The 17913-nt window shown below is 40.0% G+C and overlaps 1 protein-coding gene across 4 annotated transcripts in view; it reads left to right on the top strand.

Moving 5' to 3' along the window:
* anks1b (ankyrin repeat and sterile alpha motif domain containing 1B) overlaps positions 1 to 17913 on the top strand; it is a 267248-nt gene that overhangs the window by 213995 nt on the left and 35340 nt on the right. For all 4 annotated transcript variants that reach the window (XM_085252154.1, XM_085252151.1, XM_085252152.1 and 1 more), the window contains 2 exons: positions 4439 to 4537; positions 5895 to 6047. In XM_085252154.1, the coding sequence (XP_085108280.1) occupies positions 4439 to 4537; positions 5895 to 6047 (252 nt within the window). The remainder of the gene's footprint in view (positions 1 to 4438; positions 4538 to 5894; positions 6048 to 17913) is intronic.

A 17913-nucleotide genomic window follows, 5' to 3' on the forward strand; every position in this document is an offset into this window, starting at 1 on the left:
CGAGCATGATTTGTAGCACACGCCCAGGCCTGCTGGAGCCGATAATGGTCGTCACTACTATCGTTTTTTGCTCCATCTCTAATCTCAGCCTCAACCCCCTGCTACTGCACATGAATTTTAATTTCTGCATTTAGAGATTTTGCCCTCTCTGGCACAGTTGTTAAGCGGCGTGGTCTAAGTATCACAAAATAACTGCGGGCTATGGCAATTGTATCAACTCTGTGGATGCTAAAAACCTCCATAATGGATTGTTAGAGCTCATACCAGTCCATACCAGAGCTCATGTTTACCTCCAGAATACAAGATAAACAGTAGAAGCACGAGGAGGAAAAGCACAACACCGTCATTAGTTGCTTTCACTTATTTCTGCTGGCTGTTGTGTTCATCTATTCATGTGATAGCTGATCCCATGATCCATCACGCGCACTTGGAAGTGGTAGCCATACTGTAGGGCAAACATAATGTTCAGACAAAGAGAAACATGACAAAATAGGTTTGGAGAGAGAAAGAACAAACATGGAGGAACCCCATCTCTCTGCATCAGGAGCCCAACAGGGAGCAATTAGTCATGCTTCTTTAAACCCCCCCCAATCTACTCTGCTCCGACTCTCGGAGTCATTACTCTGCTGTGAAGTTGTAGCATTGTGGCTCCAACACCAGCTCCTCTCTGTGCTCTATTAATCAGCCTGGGAGCTGATCTATGGACTGCACTCTTCTTCTTCCCACAGAGGTCCCAGTGTACAAGTAGGTGAAGACATTGTGGAAGCTAAGGTTTAGCCACAGAATGAGCCCGATCATCTGCTGCATTAGTTTTCACAGCCCGGTACAGTGACAGGCAGGTGGACCAGTCACACAAAAGTCGATCACTTTTCATGGGCATTTATTTAGTTTTTCATCTGATCGCATTATGTCATTTTCAGGAGATATGTCTTTGCAACCTGCATATTTCATCTGGATCTTTCAAAGGTTGAACACAAAGCAGAAGTAGGCTCACTCAGAGATCTAGAAGTAATCAGATTACAAAAGGGAATTCAGTACTGGATTTATTGGGGATAAAATGGCAAAATGCCACTCTTAATTTCAAAAGCTTTAAATGAATTCTTATACAATAATACTGTAATAAAACTACTGTTCTTTGTAAGGTCCTAAATTCATCCAACTTTTCAAAATGGACCAATCTACCTCACAGCTACACACCTTTAAAGTCTGCTAACGACATCATATAAGATATTGTATTATCTGTTTTTATATGATCTGCTCTGCAGTTGTTTTTTAGACTGTGGTGTAAACAAACTGGATAGAGATTTAATTTTATTGAGGCAAAAACAAAACATCATGACTTCATATTTTATTATTAAAACATGCATCGCATTGCTAGTAGTGCAAGTATGCCAGCCACACCTAGAGGAGCTCCTCAGTCATGGACCTCTATGCCACGAAGCTGCTGGTGCATAGTTCTCTTTGCTCTGTAGCTTACCATGGTCTGCTGCTCTGTGGCTGAGCTAAAAGCGCTTCCACTTTACGATAATACCACTCAGAGTTGATTGTTGAATATCTAGAGGGGAAGACATTTCACAAAGTGACTTGTTACAATGGTGGCATCCTATTACAGCACCGTGCTCCAATTCAGCGAGCTCTTTAGTAAGACATAATCTTTCACAAATGCTGGTAGAAGCAGACTGCCTGGCTAGTGGGTGTATTCGAAGGTTAAGAGGTGCGACTCAGTACTTTTGTCCAAGCACAATCTAGCTTTGAAATTGCTCAAGAGACTCTGTAAAAGTTTGCTCATTACCTTTTAGAATTGCTTCTTGAAGCCTGGAGCTGGTGTTCAGGATGTGTTCCTGCTTAGCAATCGTAGAGGTGGAAACAGCCAACTTCAGTGTCTTTTAATGCTACTTGCAAAATGGCACCCACCTGTTATTTAACTCACCAAAGCCCCTGATATGCATTATACAAGTTCACAACAGAAGCTCAGCTGCTGCACCAAAAGATTCAAATCTCTTAAAACACACACATTGATCTTTTAGTTCTAACTCCAGCACTGCTTCCTCGTTTCATTAATACAGCCTCTCGCATGTCGTTCCACTTTTCTTTCATATTTGATATTTCCTTCCTTGCCATTTTTTTTTTTTCACACTGCACCTGTTCAAAGCCATTACGCCGAGCGTACGTGTCTAACACGGAGTCAAATTCACTTTAGCATATACAGACCTGAGCGCCGCAGTAGTCACCGTGCAGCGCTTTTCCTGGGAAGCCATTTAAAATTCAGCATGCAGAACGTTGCCTCCTTCTTAAATGCAAATACAAGCAGATGCAATTAGCAGATACACAGCTGGACGCAGAATGGCGTAGGAATCTGCGTGAGAGAGCCATAAAGCGCAGCATGTTTCACGCATGACTGCAGAAACTCTTCAGGAAGCTGCAGTGAAAACTAAACTGCAGCAATGGCATACCTAGAATGAAAATGTCACAGCCAGGGAGCAAAATGTCCTTTTCGAGGGCAGAGTGTTCCCAGCATCGATCTCTACGCAGAAATGAAATAAGGTGGAGGAAAACAGCAGCTATCTGGTATCTGCCTGTGTTCTTTTTTTCCTTCTTATCTTCTGTGTTATTAGTTAGCTCTTATTAGTTTGACATAAAGGAGATGTGGAGGGAATGACAAGTGTAATCCTTCAGTACCACAGAGTGCGCGCTGTCCGTGTGTGCTGGGAGTGTATGGATGGCCCTGAGACTGCCTGCAGGCTGCGTACACAGTCCCTCTCCTTTCCCATTTTCTTTGCCATCATTTTGATGATTACCTTTCTTTACTTTTCACTTCTGTCACAATCTGTATTTCTGACCATATTTCTGGCTGAGTCGCTGCTTCTCGGTGCTACAGCTGTCTGCCTGCACACCGCATCTCTTCTTTCCTGTAATTATCTGTCTGCATGAAGACTCCCTCTCTGTCTCTCTTGCGGGAGAATGACTGATAACTCTCTTATGGCTTCCCATTGGATTAATTAAAGGTGAGGCTGTATGATACCCATATAGGCTCTTGTTAGTCTTAATAAAAGACCATCGTACTGCTGTCTGCCACGCTCTGTTGGTTGTGGAAAATCTCTTTTTCTTTGTTGTGTTTCCTATGATATTTTTTCCTCACAGCTAATGAAATCTTAATGCAATATTATCTGAGGAATAAACTCGATTTATTAATGTTATGGTCTAAAAACTGTTTTCAAAGGTAAACTACAGCAGCTATATGTGGCATTCTTAATAGTGTGGTATTAATATTCCAGATAATATAAATCTACACATTAGCTTCATATGGCTATCTTATTACAGATCTGTAGTTAAAACATTCTCATATCAATGTAGAAAAGAAGAGGGAGCAAGATAGAAGTGTTGATATAAGACTGCAAAGGTGTGATGATTCAAAGAGAGACGTACCTGTGGACTTGGATGTTCTCAAACATTCTAACTCATAATATCTGCTATAAATAAGATGATACTAAGATTTTTAAACTCGGATTTTACCATCATTACCCCACCTTATTAAACCAAATGCACACTCTGTGTCAGAGAGTTACAAAACTTAAGAAAACTTGATGAGTTTGCAAATAGGATTTTATTACTTAATGATATGAGGAGAAAACTGCAATGAGCTAGAGCACATTTATTTTTTTCTCCCACCGCTGGGGGAAAAACATCATCCATAAAATTTGGGTGTTATTATCTCAATATGTCAAGTTAATTATCTCAACGTTTTGACCTGGTACATTGAAATTTCAACTGGCAACAAGCTCCCATAGAAAGCGGAGAAAAATCCAGATATCTGAAACTAAACAGAGCAGGGATTTAGAGTCTACCTGAGTTGCAGCTTAAACTTGCACAGACATTTTTCGAACATCAACACTGGACAATATTAAAGATGAATTGCTCCCTCCACATGTAACGCATAAAAGCAGATGCGTTCTTACTAGCGGAAATGCTAAATGTGCTTGGGTAAAGGATGCAGGAAGGCAGGGACTTATCTGGCCAGCTTGCTGGGTATTTACAGGACAATTACCTGCACTGTCCTCAAATAGACATTACACAGACTTTGCACTTGGAAGCAACCACCTAATGTCAGATCTGAAAGATGTGGACATTTGTGTTCTTGCATGCAGCTCCATCGGGTAATGTCTAGAAGAAACCACATTGTATTTATGTTAGAATAATGAGTTGTGGTGCATTGCCAATGCGCTGTACACGAAAGCTGCTGATAGTGCAAACTTTTATCAGAAGCAGTGCTAAACGGGGTCAGGCTATAAGTACCAGAAGTGAAGCGTTTCACACTGAAAAGAAATTTGAGATGTGGCTCTTCTGTTGTTATTTTTCAAAGGAGATATCTGTAGTGGAGCCTTGTTGGTTTGTGCTGTAACCTGTTTTCTTACCCTGTGTGTTATTTGGTGTTTTACAGGGCAGCAATGTGGTGGAGGACCAAGACCTGCTGGAAATTGGAATCCTCAACTCGGCCCACAGACAACGTCTCCTGCAGGCCATACGGCTCTTGCCTAGGGTCAGCGCTGCAAATAGTAACACTATCACACAAGAATACCACAGAGTCTACAAAGTGGATAATTTAGTCAGTCTGGACTGGGTTTATTGCAGCATCCATCTCAATGAAGTTATATAAATTCATGACCAATTGAAGGAGAGAATCTTGAGCCGGCCTGTACTCAGTCCTCTTTGTTTCATATAAAATTCAGCAAATCTTCTGCTACATCTGTTTCCGTGTGATATAACTCTCTGTGGGTGGCTGGGTATCTCTCTGCATGTTCTACTCAACACTTGAACAAGAAGCATGCAGAGACAGGGGCACCGAGCCACATTATCACAGCTTTGAAAGCACATAAAATTAAATGATGCGAGAAACTGCTAAATCCATACCTTCTCGCATCTGCAAAATGCACTCAATAAAAACATATCGACACGCTTTGAGCCGACATTTGCTGCTGAAAAGAGACCGGAAGTCGATTTTTTTCTTTTAAAAAAAAGGCTGCTGCTATATGTTAGCAAGGTCAAATACTTTTGTGTGAGTGTGCAAGAGTCAAAGTAAGATCAAAAGTGCCCAGCTGCACACAGTGCGAGCAGAAGAAAGGAGTCTGCAACAGCGAGCTAAGAGAAAGGGGAGAGTCTGAGCTCGGAGATAAGCATGCTTCATAGAGACTCCAAAGAAAACTTTGATCTCCAGTCAGCATTTTCCTCCTCTCATCCCCAATAAATTTTTCAAAACACTGTAAGAGATGGAACCTTTTAACTTTTGCCTGCCCTCTCACAAAAAGACGCACACACTTGTGCAGACACATGTAGGTGAACACATGCTTAACTTGAGGTGGAGGTTGCAGAACGCTTGCTTGAAGCAACATAAGCTCTCTGAAGTGCTTATGACTGTCAAAAGAAAAGTGAATGAATTATGTATTATCTGCTACACTCAAAGTGTCTCAGTGCAAGCAGTGAGTCTGCTTTTGGTGTTTTTTTTTTTACGAACCTTCTCAACAGTTGTGCTCGTGTTTCCTTTTCCTGTACTCGTTTAGCTTCCTCACCTGTTTCCTTTCGATTGAGGAAAGCCTTTAATATGGAATGCATCTTGAAAATAAAGCATGGCACAGGAATAAAATGGAAATTAGTAATAGGTATGTAGGCAGTAAACATTCGCACCAGATCTTGCTTCAGATAGCAGCTGTTTTTATGCAGTAAAACTCCAGGTCTAAAATGTGGAAAATGAGAAGAAAGATAATCCGCTGTGCTCACAGCCTCCTGTTATGTACAAGAGCATGCAGCGAGAACAAACAGAACTACAGAAAAGTAATAAAAAGTGCGCTCCAAAGACAAACTTCTTCCTTAATCCCTTTTTTCTGCTCTGTGTACTTAAGGTGAGACCTATCGGATACGATGGCAACAACCCCACATCAGTGGCAGAGTGGCTGGAGTCTTTGGAGCTCGGGGACTACACCAAGTCTTTCCTTGTCAATGGTTACACTTCCATGGAGCTGGTCAAAAAGATCTGGGAAATTGAGCTCATCAATGTAAGTCTACAGTGCTAAAAATAGCCATATTAAAAGATAAAATCTAATGAAAGCACAAAGGATTACATGGGAAGCCAAAACCTAATTTAGCCACTGGGTGATATGTTACTTTTTCCCAAGAGAATGAGCTCTGAGTTCACTTTGAGTCAATTCCACATTACATTTCTGTGGCCATAAATACTCACTAGAGCACAGAAAAACAACAAAAATCAATTTGCAGCTGAAAATAGTGCCCAGTGAGTTCACCATTTAATCCAGGAACATTTGCTAAAAACAGCAGCGCTCAGCTGTTTCAGGGAATCTCTGAGTTTTTGTTTTTTAACCATAAATTTGAGTCCCGTCTTAAAACTTCGGGCAAATGGTCAAGGTAGCAGAGTTCTGAATTCATTGCTTTTTCTTTCTTTTTTTCTTCGCTAAAGACATTTGTGGCAGAACCCATGAAAATATGTTCAAACAAGACAGGTATGAATACAGGTATGAATTGGTTGAGGTCAAACTCCGTCAACCAATTCCAGAAACTTGATTCTGTTCATCTGGACGTTTTCACAGTGAGAGTTTCATCACTACTCCAAGTGACTTCTTCAGTCTCAGCTCACTGCAGGTTTCACCTGCCTTATATACATTTACATAGTGGCCGAAAGTAGTACCACTGACTAACAAGAGGCTGTTTCATAGTCATTAATATGCAAATTGGGAAATTGCTGCAATTTCTGGGATTTCCTTACCTGGATGATTGAGCACACATCGAGACACCCCCGTCAATAGTCAGATATCTAGTCAGATAGCATAGCATTGGTTCAGGCAAAGCACCATCTAATTCTCAACCACCATCCCACAAGTTGATCTCATCCCATCCAATTTTCCAGCTGCTATTCAGGCTCCTTTAACCTGCCTAAAGTTGCTGCAAGCCACTTGGCAAACCCCCTCCCTCCCCCATTCCTAACATGCTGTGTCCGATATTGTCGCTTACATTCTTCCCACTTGTGGCTTGCTGTGCACGCTCTATGAAGGGTGCGGAGGTCCTAGAGCAGCGCCATAAAATTAATACAGATTACTGCAGAAGGGAGCCACAAACTTCTTTTATCTATAGATTTGACTGAGCTGGTGCTTTGTGAACTGGATGCTTGCTGGTTCTTGTCCTCATCTTTCACCTTGGTGACAGAGTGAGTTTGTATCTCCTATTGAGTGTACATATTATAACCCCGGAAAGTCAAACTTCAGTAGCCATGCAGGCTTACTGTTAGCCCTTTGGCTTCTTACTCGAGAACAAGGCTGAAGTTGATTCAGAGGCCATACTGTAAAGAAGGCCCATCAGGCATTTCTTCTCATTACTGTGCAATATGTGCTGAGAAAACAAACTGGAGGGAGGTGCATTTTTTTTACTGTTAAATCATAACATTGCTTTGTCTTTTTCTTTCGTCATTTCGGTGTAGAGATTTCTGGTCCGATATCTGCAGTAACAAAAAAAAAAACAAGGAGCTTCTGAATGTTGAATTCTCTCTTTCTGTAAATATTAGTAAAGGGGAACGATAAGAAGGTTTGACATTTGGGTTTATGTGTTGTCACAGATAGTCCAGGTTTATGATTCAATTTTTACCAACATAAAATCTTCACTCGGAGATGCAGTTTAATGCAGGCCGATCTCTTTGGAGTGATGTGCTTCTTTGATGCTGGCAGTGTAACGAAATCATGCTCGATTGCAGGGGGCGCCTGCCTGACTGATTTCAATGAGAGAGAGTGAGAAGGGGTGTTTTTCCTTCCCTGCGGAGGATAAAGTGATGAGTGATCAGCTGGAGGAGGTGGAGAGGGAGTTATATAAGCATGTGGGATGCAAGATGTTTTATAGCGCCGGGGATACCGCCCACATGCTGCACTTCTGTGTGTGTGTGTGTGTGTGTGTGTGTGTGTGTCTGGATGCATATGTGAGACAGTTAAACTGTTAATACATTCCTGTATGTTTATGTATTTGTATTCAATGTATGACATGCATGGATGTATATTAATTTTAGACCTGTTCGTGTAAATTTGAATACTGTATAGCATCAAAAGATTTTCTGAATTAACTGAAACTGCAGTGCAGCACATTTTGCAGCCACTAGAGGGTGCCCACGTACACTGTAAAGCCAAAAGTACTGCATGTCCCTATAAGACCTCAGATTGCATTTCACTGTTTGCACCGGGCTTCTTTGATTCAGGAAACTTGCTTTTATTTTGGACTGTACTATCCCCAACTTTGCTATCATAGTGCTTTGGTGACAATGCTTCACTTATTCAACATGACTGTGGATAAAGAAATTTCCCTAGTTTAGTATAAAAACTTACCCAATGCTTTATTTTGGGTTTTAGTTCATGTTCTATATAAGGGGAGTGAAGAAGGGTTGCAGGGACAATCAAGTAGATGGGTATGATTGTCATCTGTGATTTATGACAGAAGGATAGCAGCAAGAGTGAAAGGGAAGGTTTGTAAGTGTAAAGCGTGAGACTTGCAATGATGTATGGTTTGAAGCTAGTGACACTGACAAAAAGACAGGAGGTGGAGCTGAAAGTAGTGTTGCTGAAGAGGGAGTTTTATTTGGAGTGACCAGGATGGACAGGGTTAAAAATGAATACAATAGTATTTTTTGTATGTTTGTCACACTTAAATGTTTCAGATCAAACAAATGTAAATATTAGACGAAGATAAGACCAGTAAACACAACATGCAGTTTTTAAATTAATGTTAGTGCAATTAAGTTTTTGTGATAACTGCCTGTGAGTCTTTTACAATGGTGAAGAGAAATTTTGGCCTGCTCATCTTTGCAGAATTGTTGTAATTCAGCCACAATGAAGGGTTTTCAAGTATAAACCTTTTTAAGGTCATGCCACAGCATCTCAGTCGGATTTAGTCAGGACTTTGACTAGGCCACTTCAAAGTCTTCTTTTTTTTTCTTAAGCTATTCAGAGGTGGACTTGCTGGTGTGTTTTGGATCTGTCCTGCTGCAGAACCCATTTGCGCTTCAGCTTAAGGTCACAAACTGATGGCCCCACATTTCGCGTTAGAGTGTTTGGGTAGACGGCAGAATTCATGGTTCCATTTAAAACTGAGATGAACCTTTTAAGGTCCTTTTGCTCAGCAGTGGTTTTTGTCTTGGAACATTTTTGCCCAGTTTCTTTCTTATAGTGGAGTCATGAACACTGAGCTTAACTGAGGCAAGGGAGGCCTGCAGTTCTTCGGATGTTGTTCTGGGGTCTTTTGTGACCTCTTGGATGAGCTATTGTCGCACTCTTGGGGTAATTTTGGTTCGCTGGAGTTCCACAGCTGTATATGCTAATATAAAGCTCAGTTACTTTGTTTCTCATCTGTTCCTGAATTTCCGTGGATGAAGGCAGATGATCCGATGTGACCACCTGTAAAGAAAGGACCAAGTTGTTTATGTTTATAATAAGTTCCTTTTGTTGTTATTATATCTCATAGTAAATGTTTAGAATGAACTGATGTTTAACTCAACTCAGGAGCTTTAATAGAATGAATAGAGCTGGGTGATAGAGATGGTGTGCCTCCGTAGTGTAATGTACATGTTGGTGTCTGATTTTATAATTTGCATTTACTGGATGTAACATAGTTTGCATATATTTTAGGGGACAAAACAAAACAAGACAGTATCATCTAGGTAGTGTGCCAGGGGGTATTTTTTCCTTTATACATTTTGTTGTGAACTTAAACACAAGTGTGAGTCAGATATAGCCAAGGGGCTAATTTACATCAATTCACATCCACAGTTGCTGTGCAGTTTCATGTCGTATTATAATGAAAATAAGGGATTAAAAAAGCAGATAGAAAACCATTAGTGTAAGAGGGTGGCAATCAAAGAAACATGGTGGGGCAATCACTGCAGCTGGAGTGAGGGTTGTCAGTTCCTACTCTTCTTGCACCTTGGTCTAGGCCTACTCAGTAGTCTGTCCTTGATCAGAGTTCCCGTCATCCACATCCATATATTTTAAAGATAACTGCAGGCTACTGGACAACTCAGCATATATGAAGTCTGGGGAAACTGCAAATTTAAATTTGAACGTGTTCAAAAAGAAGTATTTACTGTAGTTTCCTATGATTGTTGGGTTTTTCTCTGTATGATCTACTGTGCAATATAAAGCGCCTTGAGGCGACTGTTGTTGTGATTTGGCGCCGTATAAATAAAATGGAATTGAATAGTGGAAAACATCTGCTTTTAAGCACAAGGTATTTGAATCAAATGTTTTCCCTGTACTAAAATAGATATGAAGGAATAATCTTAGCAGTGTTTTAATGGAGTCATGGGTCCAATAACATGAAGTGTTACTCTTGCCTAGTCCGCAGTCTGCAGGGAGACTGTGAAGCTGGCCTTATCTCATGGATGTAGTGTTTCTTATCGATCTCTTGTGAGCACATCTGACTGGGAGAGAGTGTACGTGTATGTCTGCTGCACAGCACTGCAGCAGCGCACTGTCACTGAAGTAGTCTCTGGAGACTTGGAGAGGTCACTTCTGCACCTGAGAGAGGTGTGTGTTTGTCCGGAGATGGTGTAGAGAACGATGTATTGTGGTGGGAGAATAATATAAAGTGATGCTGGGAAGGAGATATGGATTTAAGAGAATGACAGGGAGTGGGAAAAGAGTGAGTGTGAGAGAGAGAGAGAGAGAGAGAGAGGGAGAGAGAGAGAGATAAGAACGAATCTTTAAAAATCGAATCTGGACACTGCTTTCATGTAATCACCAGGTAATTGCCGTGGGCAACAGATGCAGTGGTGTCCATGGAGATGGGGGAGGAGTGTGAAGCGTTCCTGAAGTGTTTTAAAGTGGGATATAAGTGCGTGTGGGTGGGGGCATAGGCGTGTGTGTGTGTGTATAGTTGGGTACATATGTGGATACCTGCTGTTGTGGGATTAGCAGAGTATTTCAAAACACCTTTTAAGCCTGCTGGTCCTCATTCGTGCACAATACAATGCAGACAGAGAGCAGGTGCAGCTTTCTCTCTGCAGTAGTGTGTGTGTGTGTGTGTGTGTGTGTGTGTGCGTGTGTGTGTGAGAGAGAGAGAGAGTAACTGTGGCATTCAGGGTTTATAACGTCGGAGTAGATTGAGTCTTCGGAGTCACACCTGGTCCAAGTTAACTGTTAGATTTAGTCTCAGTGGCGCTACTGGATAATCCAATTCTTTCATGACTTGCTTTTATTATTATAATATTCGTATATAACTAAATTATATCTTTCTGTTTTGCAATTTCACAAACATATCAAAGCAAGTATTTTCTAATGATGTTAAAAAAATAGATTCAAATGGCACATTTCTACATAATGCAGACTGAAACTAATAAAGAAAGAAACCAAATTAAAGAAGTATAGGAGCAAACCAGCTTGGGAGTGTGTATGGATCTGTCATGTTTGACTGATAATCTTTCAACAACACACACACACATCTCTTTTCATTATATTTTTGAGCAGGATATGAAACAACAATGGGGCAACGCACATCTTTTGTTCCCACACAACAATAGCATGATGTTCCAGTGTTTAGCGCCGTTAGCTGGTACAAGATTAGGTGGATTTAGCGTGTTCTCTGTGTTCTTGCTCTGCTTTCTTGTGGGATCCAGAGGTTTCTTCTGGCATCAAAAATGGTATTGCTAGTTTACATGTATGTTAGTGTTTAATTCTCCCATCATTGTGCCCTTGGCAACGGCCCCGGCTTAAATCTGAAGTTGGTCCCAGGTGCTAGAGACTGCTGCACACTGCACTACTTAGGACTGCTTAAACAAAGAGGATGAGGGCTTGTTAAAGATACTGTTATAATAACACTGTCCAATACTAAATATTTAAAAAATATAATTGCATATGAATTTATATCTAACCTTATGGTTTTTTAAAACATTGTCAAGATACACTCGCTGGTCACTTCATGAGCTACACCTGTTCAACTCGTTTACACAAAAATCTAACCATCCAATCACATGGCAGCAACTCAGTGCATGTAGACATGGTCAAGATGAGCTGTTGAAGTTCAAAGCAAGCATCAGCATGATGAAGAAAGGCGATTTAAGAGACTTTAAACATGGCACGGTTTACAGGGAATTGTTAGAAAAGGAGAAAATATGCAGTGAGTGGCAGTTCTCTTGAGTAAAAATTACTGTTGATGTCGGAGGGCAGAGGTCAGGGGTGAATGGTCAGAGTGCTTTGAGCCGATAGGAGGGAAACAGAAAAGCTAAAATTGGACAAAATTCTTGTAATATGAAAGAAGACTAAATATCCAGGAGCTGCATTAAGAACAGAGACCATGTCAGTCTTGCATCATAAAGGACAACAAGCACACATAAAGCTAACGTAGGCCCCACATGCACTTAGTTATTTTCACTTAGCTGTGACGTTGAAAAACGAAGTAACAAAAGAACCAAAAGTCTGAAAGACCTGAAATGAAAACTCATTAAATCAGACTTAAATTTTTAAAATATGAAATTGCTATTAATAATTTAGAGGAATTCATTATTAAAATTGACAGAGTAAGTTTTCACACGTGGCTTATAATTGGAGTTTCTTACACCGATCAAATTTAACAAATCATATTCCACAGAACGTACTCAAGATAAATTGCTTCGCCTTGTATCACCAAACTGACTCATGAAATACTTAATGGGACCAGTTCAATTATTTTTTAGCAATATGAGTGAATACAAACTGGTGGTTAGAGCTTTCCAAATGCGTGTTTTCCTGGATTCCTTCATGTCAGAAGAGTATTTTGTGTGTTTTCGATTGAGGGAGGCCAGAGGTTTTTGAATATTTGTGGATATTTGTGTGCCGTTTTAAGCTGCTTTACAACCTTAATTTCTCCCCAGAAGCCAAACTGATTTTGAGGGCTTTTTTAGATACTTGAGAATGCAATCAGGGGAAGACTTTATAACTCTATCAGCCTCCTTTTAATAACACAAGTCTCCTGGTAAAATCTGTCTGCTGTCTCAAGAATAATTTACTGTGATCATCCTTACTCTGCTTAGCTCTCCAGGCTGTGAGAAAGCCTGTTTAAATGGATCCAATTTAACTTTAAAAAGTGAAGCTGTGCAGCTGGAACACCAATACATTCAGGCTCATCAGATTATGTGAAAAGAAGTCTTGATTGTTGTGTTAAAGTCTGGGGGAGCTGTTTTATCGGGAGGTGCTGCAACATGAAAGTGTCAGTAAAAATGACTGTTTGATAACAATCATCAGCTTTACCTGCCGATTTACCAGGCTACTCTGATACCCCTGTTTCATTTCCCTGCAGTGCAGTGACATAGAGGCACATCCTTTAAGAATCCACACGGTGGCGCTGCTGCCTCTCGCTTGAATCAGATCTCGTCTGGAGGTGAAAGAAAGTACAAAATAACTGAGTCAAGGCCCCAAATTGCTCTCATTTAAAGCGAGTCCTCTGAGAGCCCACAGTGAAGCAATTAGAAATGGATTTCATTTTAGAAAGCCGCATTCACGGTGGTGGAGTGCAGATAGTTTCTGGTCCTTAAGGAACGATTCCCTTAATGTTTTCTGGATGAGTGGCTCCTAATATCAAGGGAGGGCGGCTGCAAGTGTGTACAAGTGTAGCGTACCTGTGTATTGTTCTGGAAATGTGTTTGATTGATGTTCACAGAGGATGGAAAGCTGAGTCGTTAAGGTCTTCTGGGTATGAAAGGACCGTCTTCCCATTCTGATATGTTCAAGTTGATTTCAAGTAATCAGATTAAAATTGAGGGTAGCAAAAATAATCGAATAGTAGTAGTAGACCCACAATAGCTTAAAATAGAAGCTTCTAATCATAATCACTGTGATGTGTTTTGAGCATTTTAGGCAAAAGTATGTGTACTCACAGCCTCTCACAGGTTCAGAGAGGAAAGTTCATATTCCAATGTAGTTATAAATCTCAAGTATTTCCTCTTTAAAAAATAAATTACACAGATAACATAATGAGAGTAATTCAAGAAGTATATACAAAATCTTCTACTCGGGTAAAGAGTAACATCTTACATATTAATTGCTGATTAATTACTATAGCATCAATATATATGGCTTTTTATGACCTCATTAAGTCTAATCACAAGAGGTTTCTCGTGTTTTATAGCCTGACATGAGGCTAAGTGTGTGAGAAGAACGTAGTTTAGTTTTTTCTCTATAGACCTCCTAAAGGTAAATATAGGAACTGCAGTTTATTGAGTCGAATGGACATAAATGTTTAACTTCCAGGACTCAACTTCCCCTCACACCCATGGCCACTAAGATGATGTGCATGATAAGCAGCTGGATTGTTTTGACTTTAATACTCTGAAGATGGCACTAATGTGTTTCCAGTTTTACCTTCCAGTAAATCAGTAAAAGCTACATTGTTTCCACCTTTAGGAAAATAAGCTGAATTGTGAGTATAAAGCAGCACCAAGTGGAAACACACACATATTAATTGCACTTATTTTGTTTATTATCTCCTAACATCCAGGTTAACTACCGCTAACTTAAACCAACCCTATGTATTAAATAGATACAGGAAGTAAGTGCAACATCTCTCTGACTGATTTTCATGATTTCGTGGTATATAATCATGATCTGCTCTTGTAAAATAGAGCAGCGGAGGAAAAGCTTTTGCCTCTTCATACTCGTCCTTTGCATGTGAAGGCCTGTTAGTGTGTGCTCATATCGTGTAGGTGTATGCGTGTGGGTGTATATCTGTGTGTGTGTGATTCACCCACAGGGCCGGACTTGTCCCTGCATTCTCCTCAGTTTTTACAACGTGCAATTTCAGTAAGTGTACACCCAATATGCTAGGAATGTTTTGTGAAAAGCTTAAAGTGACTAAGTGTGTGCGAACTGCATGAAGGGTCTAAAATAAGTCATGAGAGTTCAGCTTTTCTTCTACAGCTTGTAGAAGATGGCTACTAGTTACCATAGAGACTGTGCACTTGGTATAAATGGAATGAAATACGTGTGTGTGTGTGTGTGTGTGTGTGTGTGCTGGATTGCTTTTTTTTCCTGACACTATTCTAAATAGTTCGTGTGTGTGTTGTTATTCTGTGCTTATCACCTTCTTTGTCACCTCTCCAAATGGACAGATTGTCTCACATCCCAACACCAGATGGTTCCTGCCTTCGTTAGACACCGCCGGATCGTATACTTCATAAACTAGAACCTACACAGACACGCAAGCATTAAGCGAGCGCCACGTACAGTACATGCTTCTAGGTATCTTGCCTATTCACAAGTTCTCGCACCGAAAATTCATGCCTGCGCCCGGTGAGGAACATTTGTTTTTCATATGTGTATTTGCGTCCGGCGTGCTGAAATGTGCAGGGATACAGTATGTGTGAAAAGGGAGTGAGTAGTAGCTGGTGTTAATTTTTGTGTGGGCAGATTTGCCTCAGGACTGCAGTGTACTTCACCGTCACTGCTTACTGCTGATATCACTTTCCTGCAGTTTTTCTTCTTCTTTTAAAAAAACAACCTCCTGTCATAGCGCTCACCGTGCTGCAGATCGTGTAGGAGGTGTCAGGAGAGAATATGTGTGACCCCTCGGTGGCTCATGAACCTGCGGTTGGCAGATCTGTTGTAGCACTGCACATCCCGGTCTACTACATCTTCACTTGTTAAATCTGTTTGTAAAAACGGGGATGAGTTTACTTGATTTTGTTGTGTTTGTTTCATCTATACAGAGCCCAGGTTCAATTTAGTCACGCATTACTAATAATTTCTCGTCTGTGTTGTGGTTTGTGACACCATTAAGTTGACTAGCTTTACTAGTATCACATCCCTTTAAACCTTGAAATGACACTTCTAATTGGAAATATGTCATAAATATGTCATAAATGTGAGTAGCAAGTTTCTACTATATGTAGCTCTGACTGCCATGTGTAAGGAGGCTATAGACAGTACAAAAGCACATATACAGCGTTTGATAAGTAAATGAAATGGCTCACAATAGACAGCTACAAGCATACCAATGGTTAAACAGTAGTGCAGTAAATAGACATTCTTTTTTTTATTGACCAAAAACAAGTGACTGAGCTCATACACTGAGCAGGAAAGTGTTTACAGAGGTCAAGAGCGAAAGCTGTTTTTTCCGTAGACTTCCATTCACATGCAGTCACAGCTATTGCCATCTGATGGCCGACCAAAGAAACTTTATAAATCCCAGAGGGAAACTGAGTCGCCATAGCAGCAGACGTACAAAGGACAACAAAGCAAATATAAATATGAAAGGACACAAGTATCAACACTAACAGATAGAACAGACAGAATGCCGTTACAAGGCACTTTCGCATTGGCTTCCTTTTTCTGAGCTAGAAGCTACGTCCATGTTTTACACTGTTTATATATGCTTTCCCTACACCTGAAAAAGTTAGCTTATGTTAGCATATGTTTGCTAGATGTTACATTAATATCCCAATTGTGAATTACTTCAGTTTTGATAATTGTGCATTGAGATCTTGAAGTTTGCATATTTTTTTGCTTACTTGGGTCTTTAGGGGACTATTTTGTCACCACGTGGGATCTATTCCTTTAAAATTAGTTTAAAATGCTTAATAATGTCTAAAGGTTTTAAAAAAAAAATCTAATTACAGATTTAAGACTCAACCGTTGTTGCTGTTTTCTAATGGAGATGCCAGTGTGAGGGATTCAAGCACTCTATTTATGTGATCCACGGGGCATAACCTAAGTAGACGCTTGTAAAGACAGAAATAGCTAGAATGACATCAAGCTTTGTAGCTTGGATTTCATTTATGTGACACTTTAATACGGACATAAACACATGTACCCGCTCAATATATAAAGTAACCACATGGACTAGTGTTGTCCTGACCTAAGAGACATAAGAGAAGGTGAGTCATTTCTAAATGTTTCATTCTTTGGTAAATAGTAGATATTTGAATATTACGAAAGCCTCCTCAGTGATGGGATTTCTCTGAAATGAGGCACGAAGGAGAATTGCAAAACTGATAATGATCAGATGAATGGGAATTTTCTGTGCTCTAGGCTACTTCCTGTCACATGTCTAAACTTGTTTAGAACTGCAGCCAGAGACTAAAGCTTTATTTTTGGTTGCGAGAGGGCTCTGAAGTTCCAGTTAATAGCATTAAGTTTGACCAATCAGAAAGGTCGGACTGGTATCAAACTGTCCCGGCTGAGATGATCACAAACTACAAAATACTTTTTCGCATCAATTAGAAATTAGAAAAAAAAGAAAAAAAAGAAATGAGATTCCTCGTTTTTCTTTCTTTTCTTTTTACTACTCCCATATTTGCATTAATATTTGCATTCACTGTGTAGGAGTTCAGGTCAGTATAATAGGTTTACAATTGCTTTAGATCTTATATACAAAGAAGTGGATATATTTAAATCCATTTTAAAGACTTTAAGGTGTTTTGTGTCAAACTGCAACTATTCTGAATTTGTTACAGCTCGGACTTAAGGCTAGTCTTTTCCAGACTCTTTAACAACATATTTTATAACTAATAATAGCTAAAAGAACAATTATTAGACACCTGGTTTTTCTTAGGTGATAATGTTGATATCATTACATTTGCGGAAAATCAATTATGCTCATTTTTCAAGTTTAACTTGACATAAACACAGAAAAGAGAGGGAATCCATAGACTATTTATTTATTTATAGAAAATGCAATGGAAGCTAACACTAGCTAGCTTGGTTAGCATAAATCCCTCCATTTTCTTCTGCTTGCCCAGTTCAGGGTCCTGGGGCTCGAAGCCTGTCTACTGGGAAATAGCCCAATACACTAATGGAATATGAGAATTTTATTTGAATTTTATTTTATCTGCTTGTGCTTCTAGTGAAGCATAAGTTCAAGGCTTTAAAAAAGTGGGGGTGTTGTAAAGTATTTTATAATATTAATAAA

The sequence above is a fragment of the Mchenga conophoros genome, linkage group LG17 (genome assembly GCF_057382185.1).
Source record: "Mchenga conophoros isolate Kocher_MC1m ecotype Shallow Benthic linkage group LG17, M_conophoros_male_GT1.1, whole genome shotgun sequence".
Classification (NCBI taxonomy): Eukaryota; Metazoa; Chordata; class Actinopteri; order Cichliformes; family Cichlidae; genus Mchenga; species Mchenga conophoros.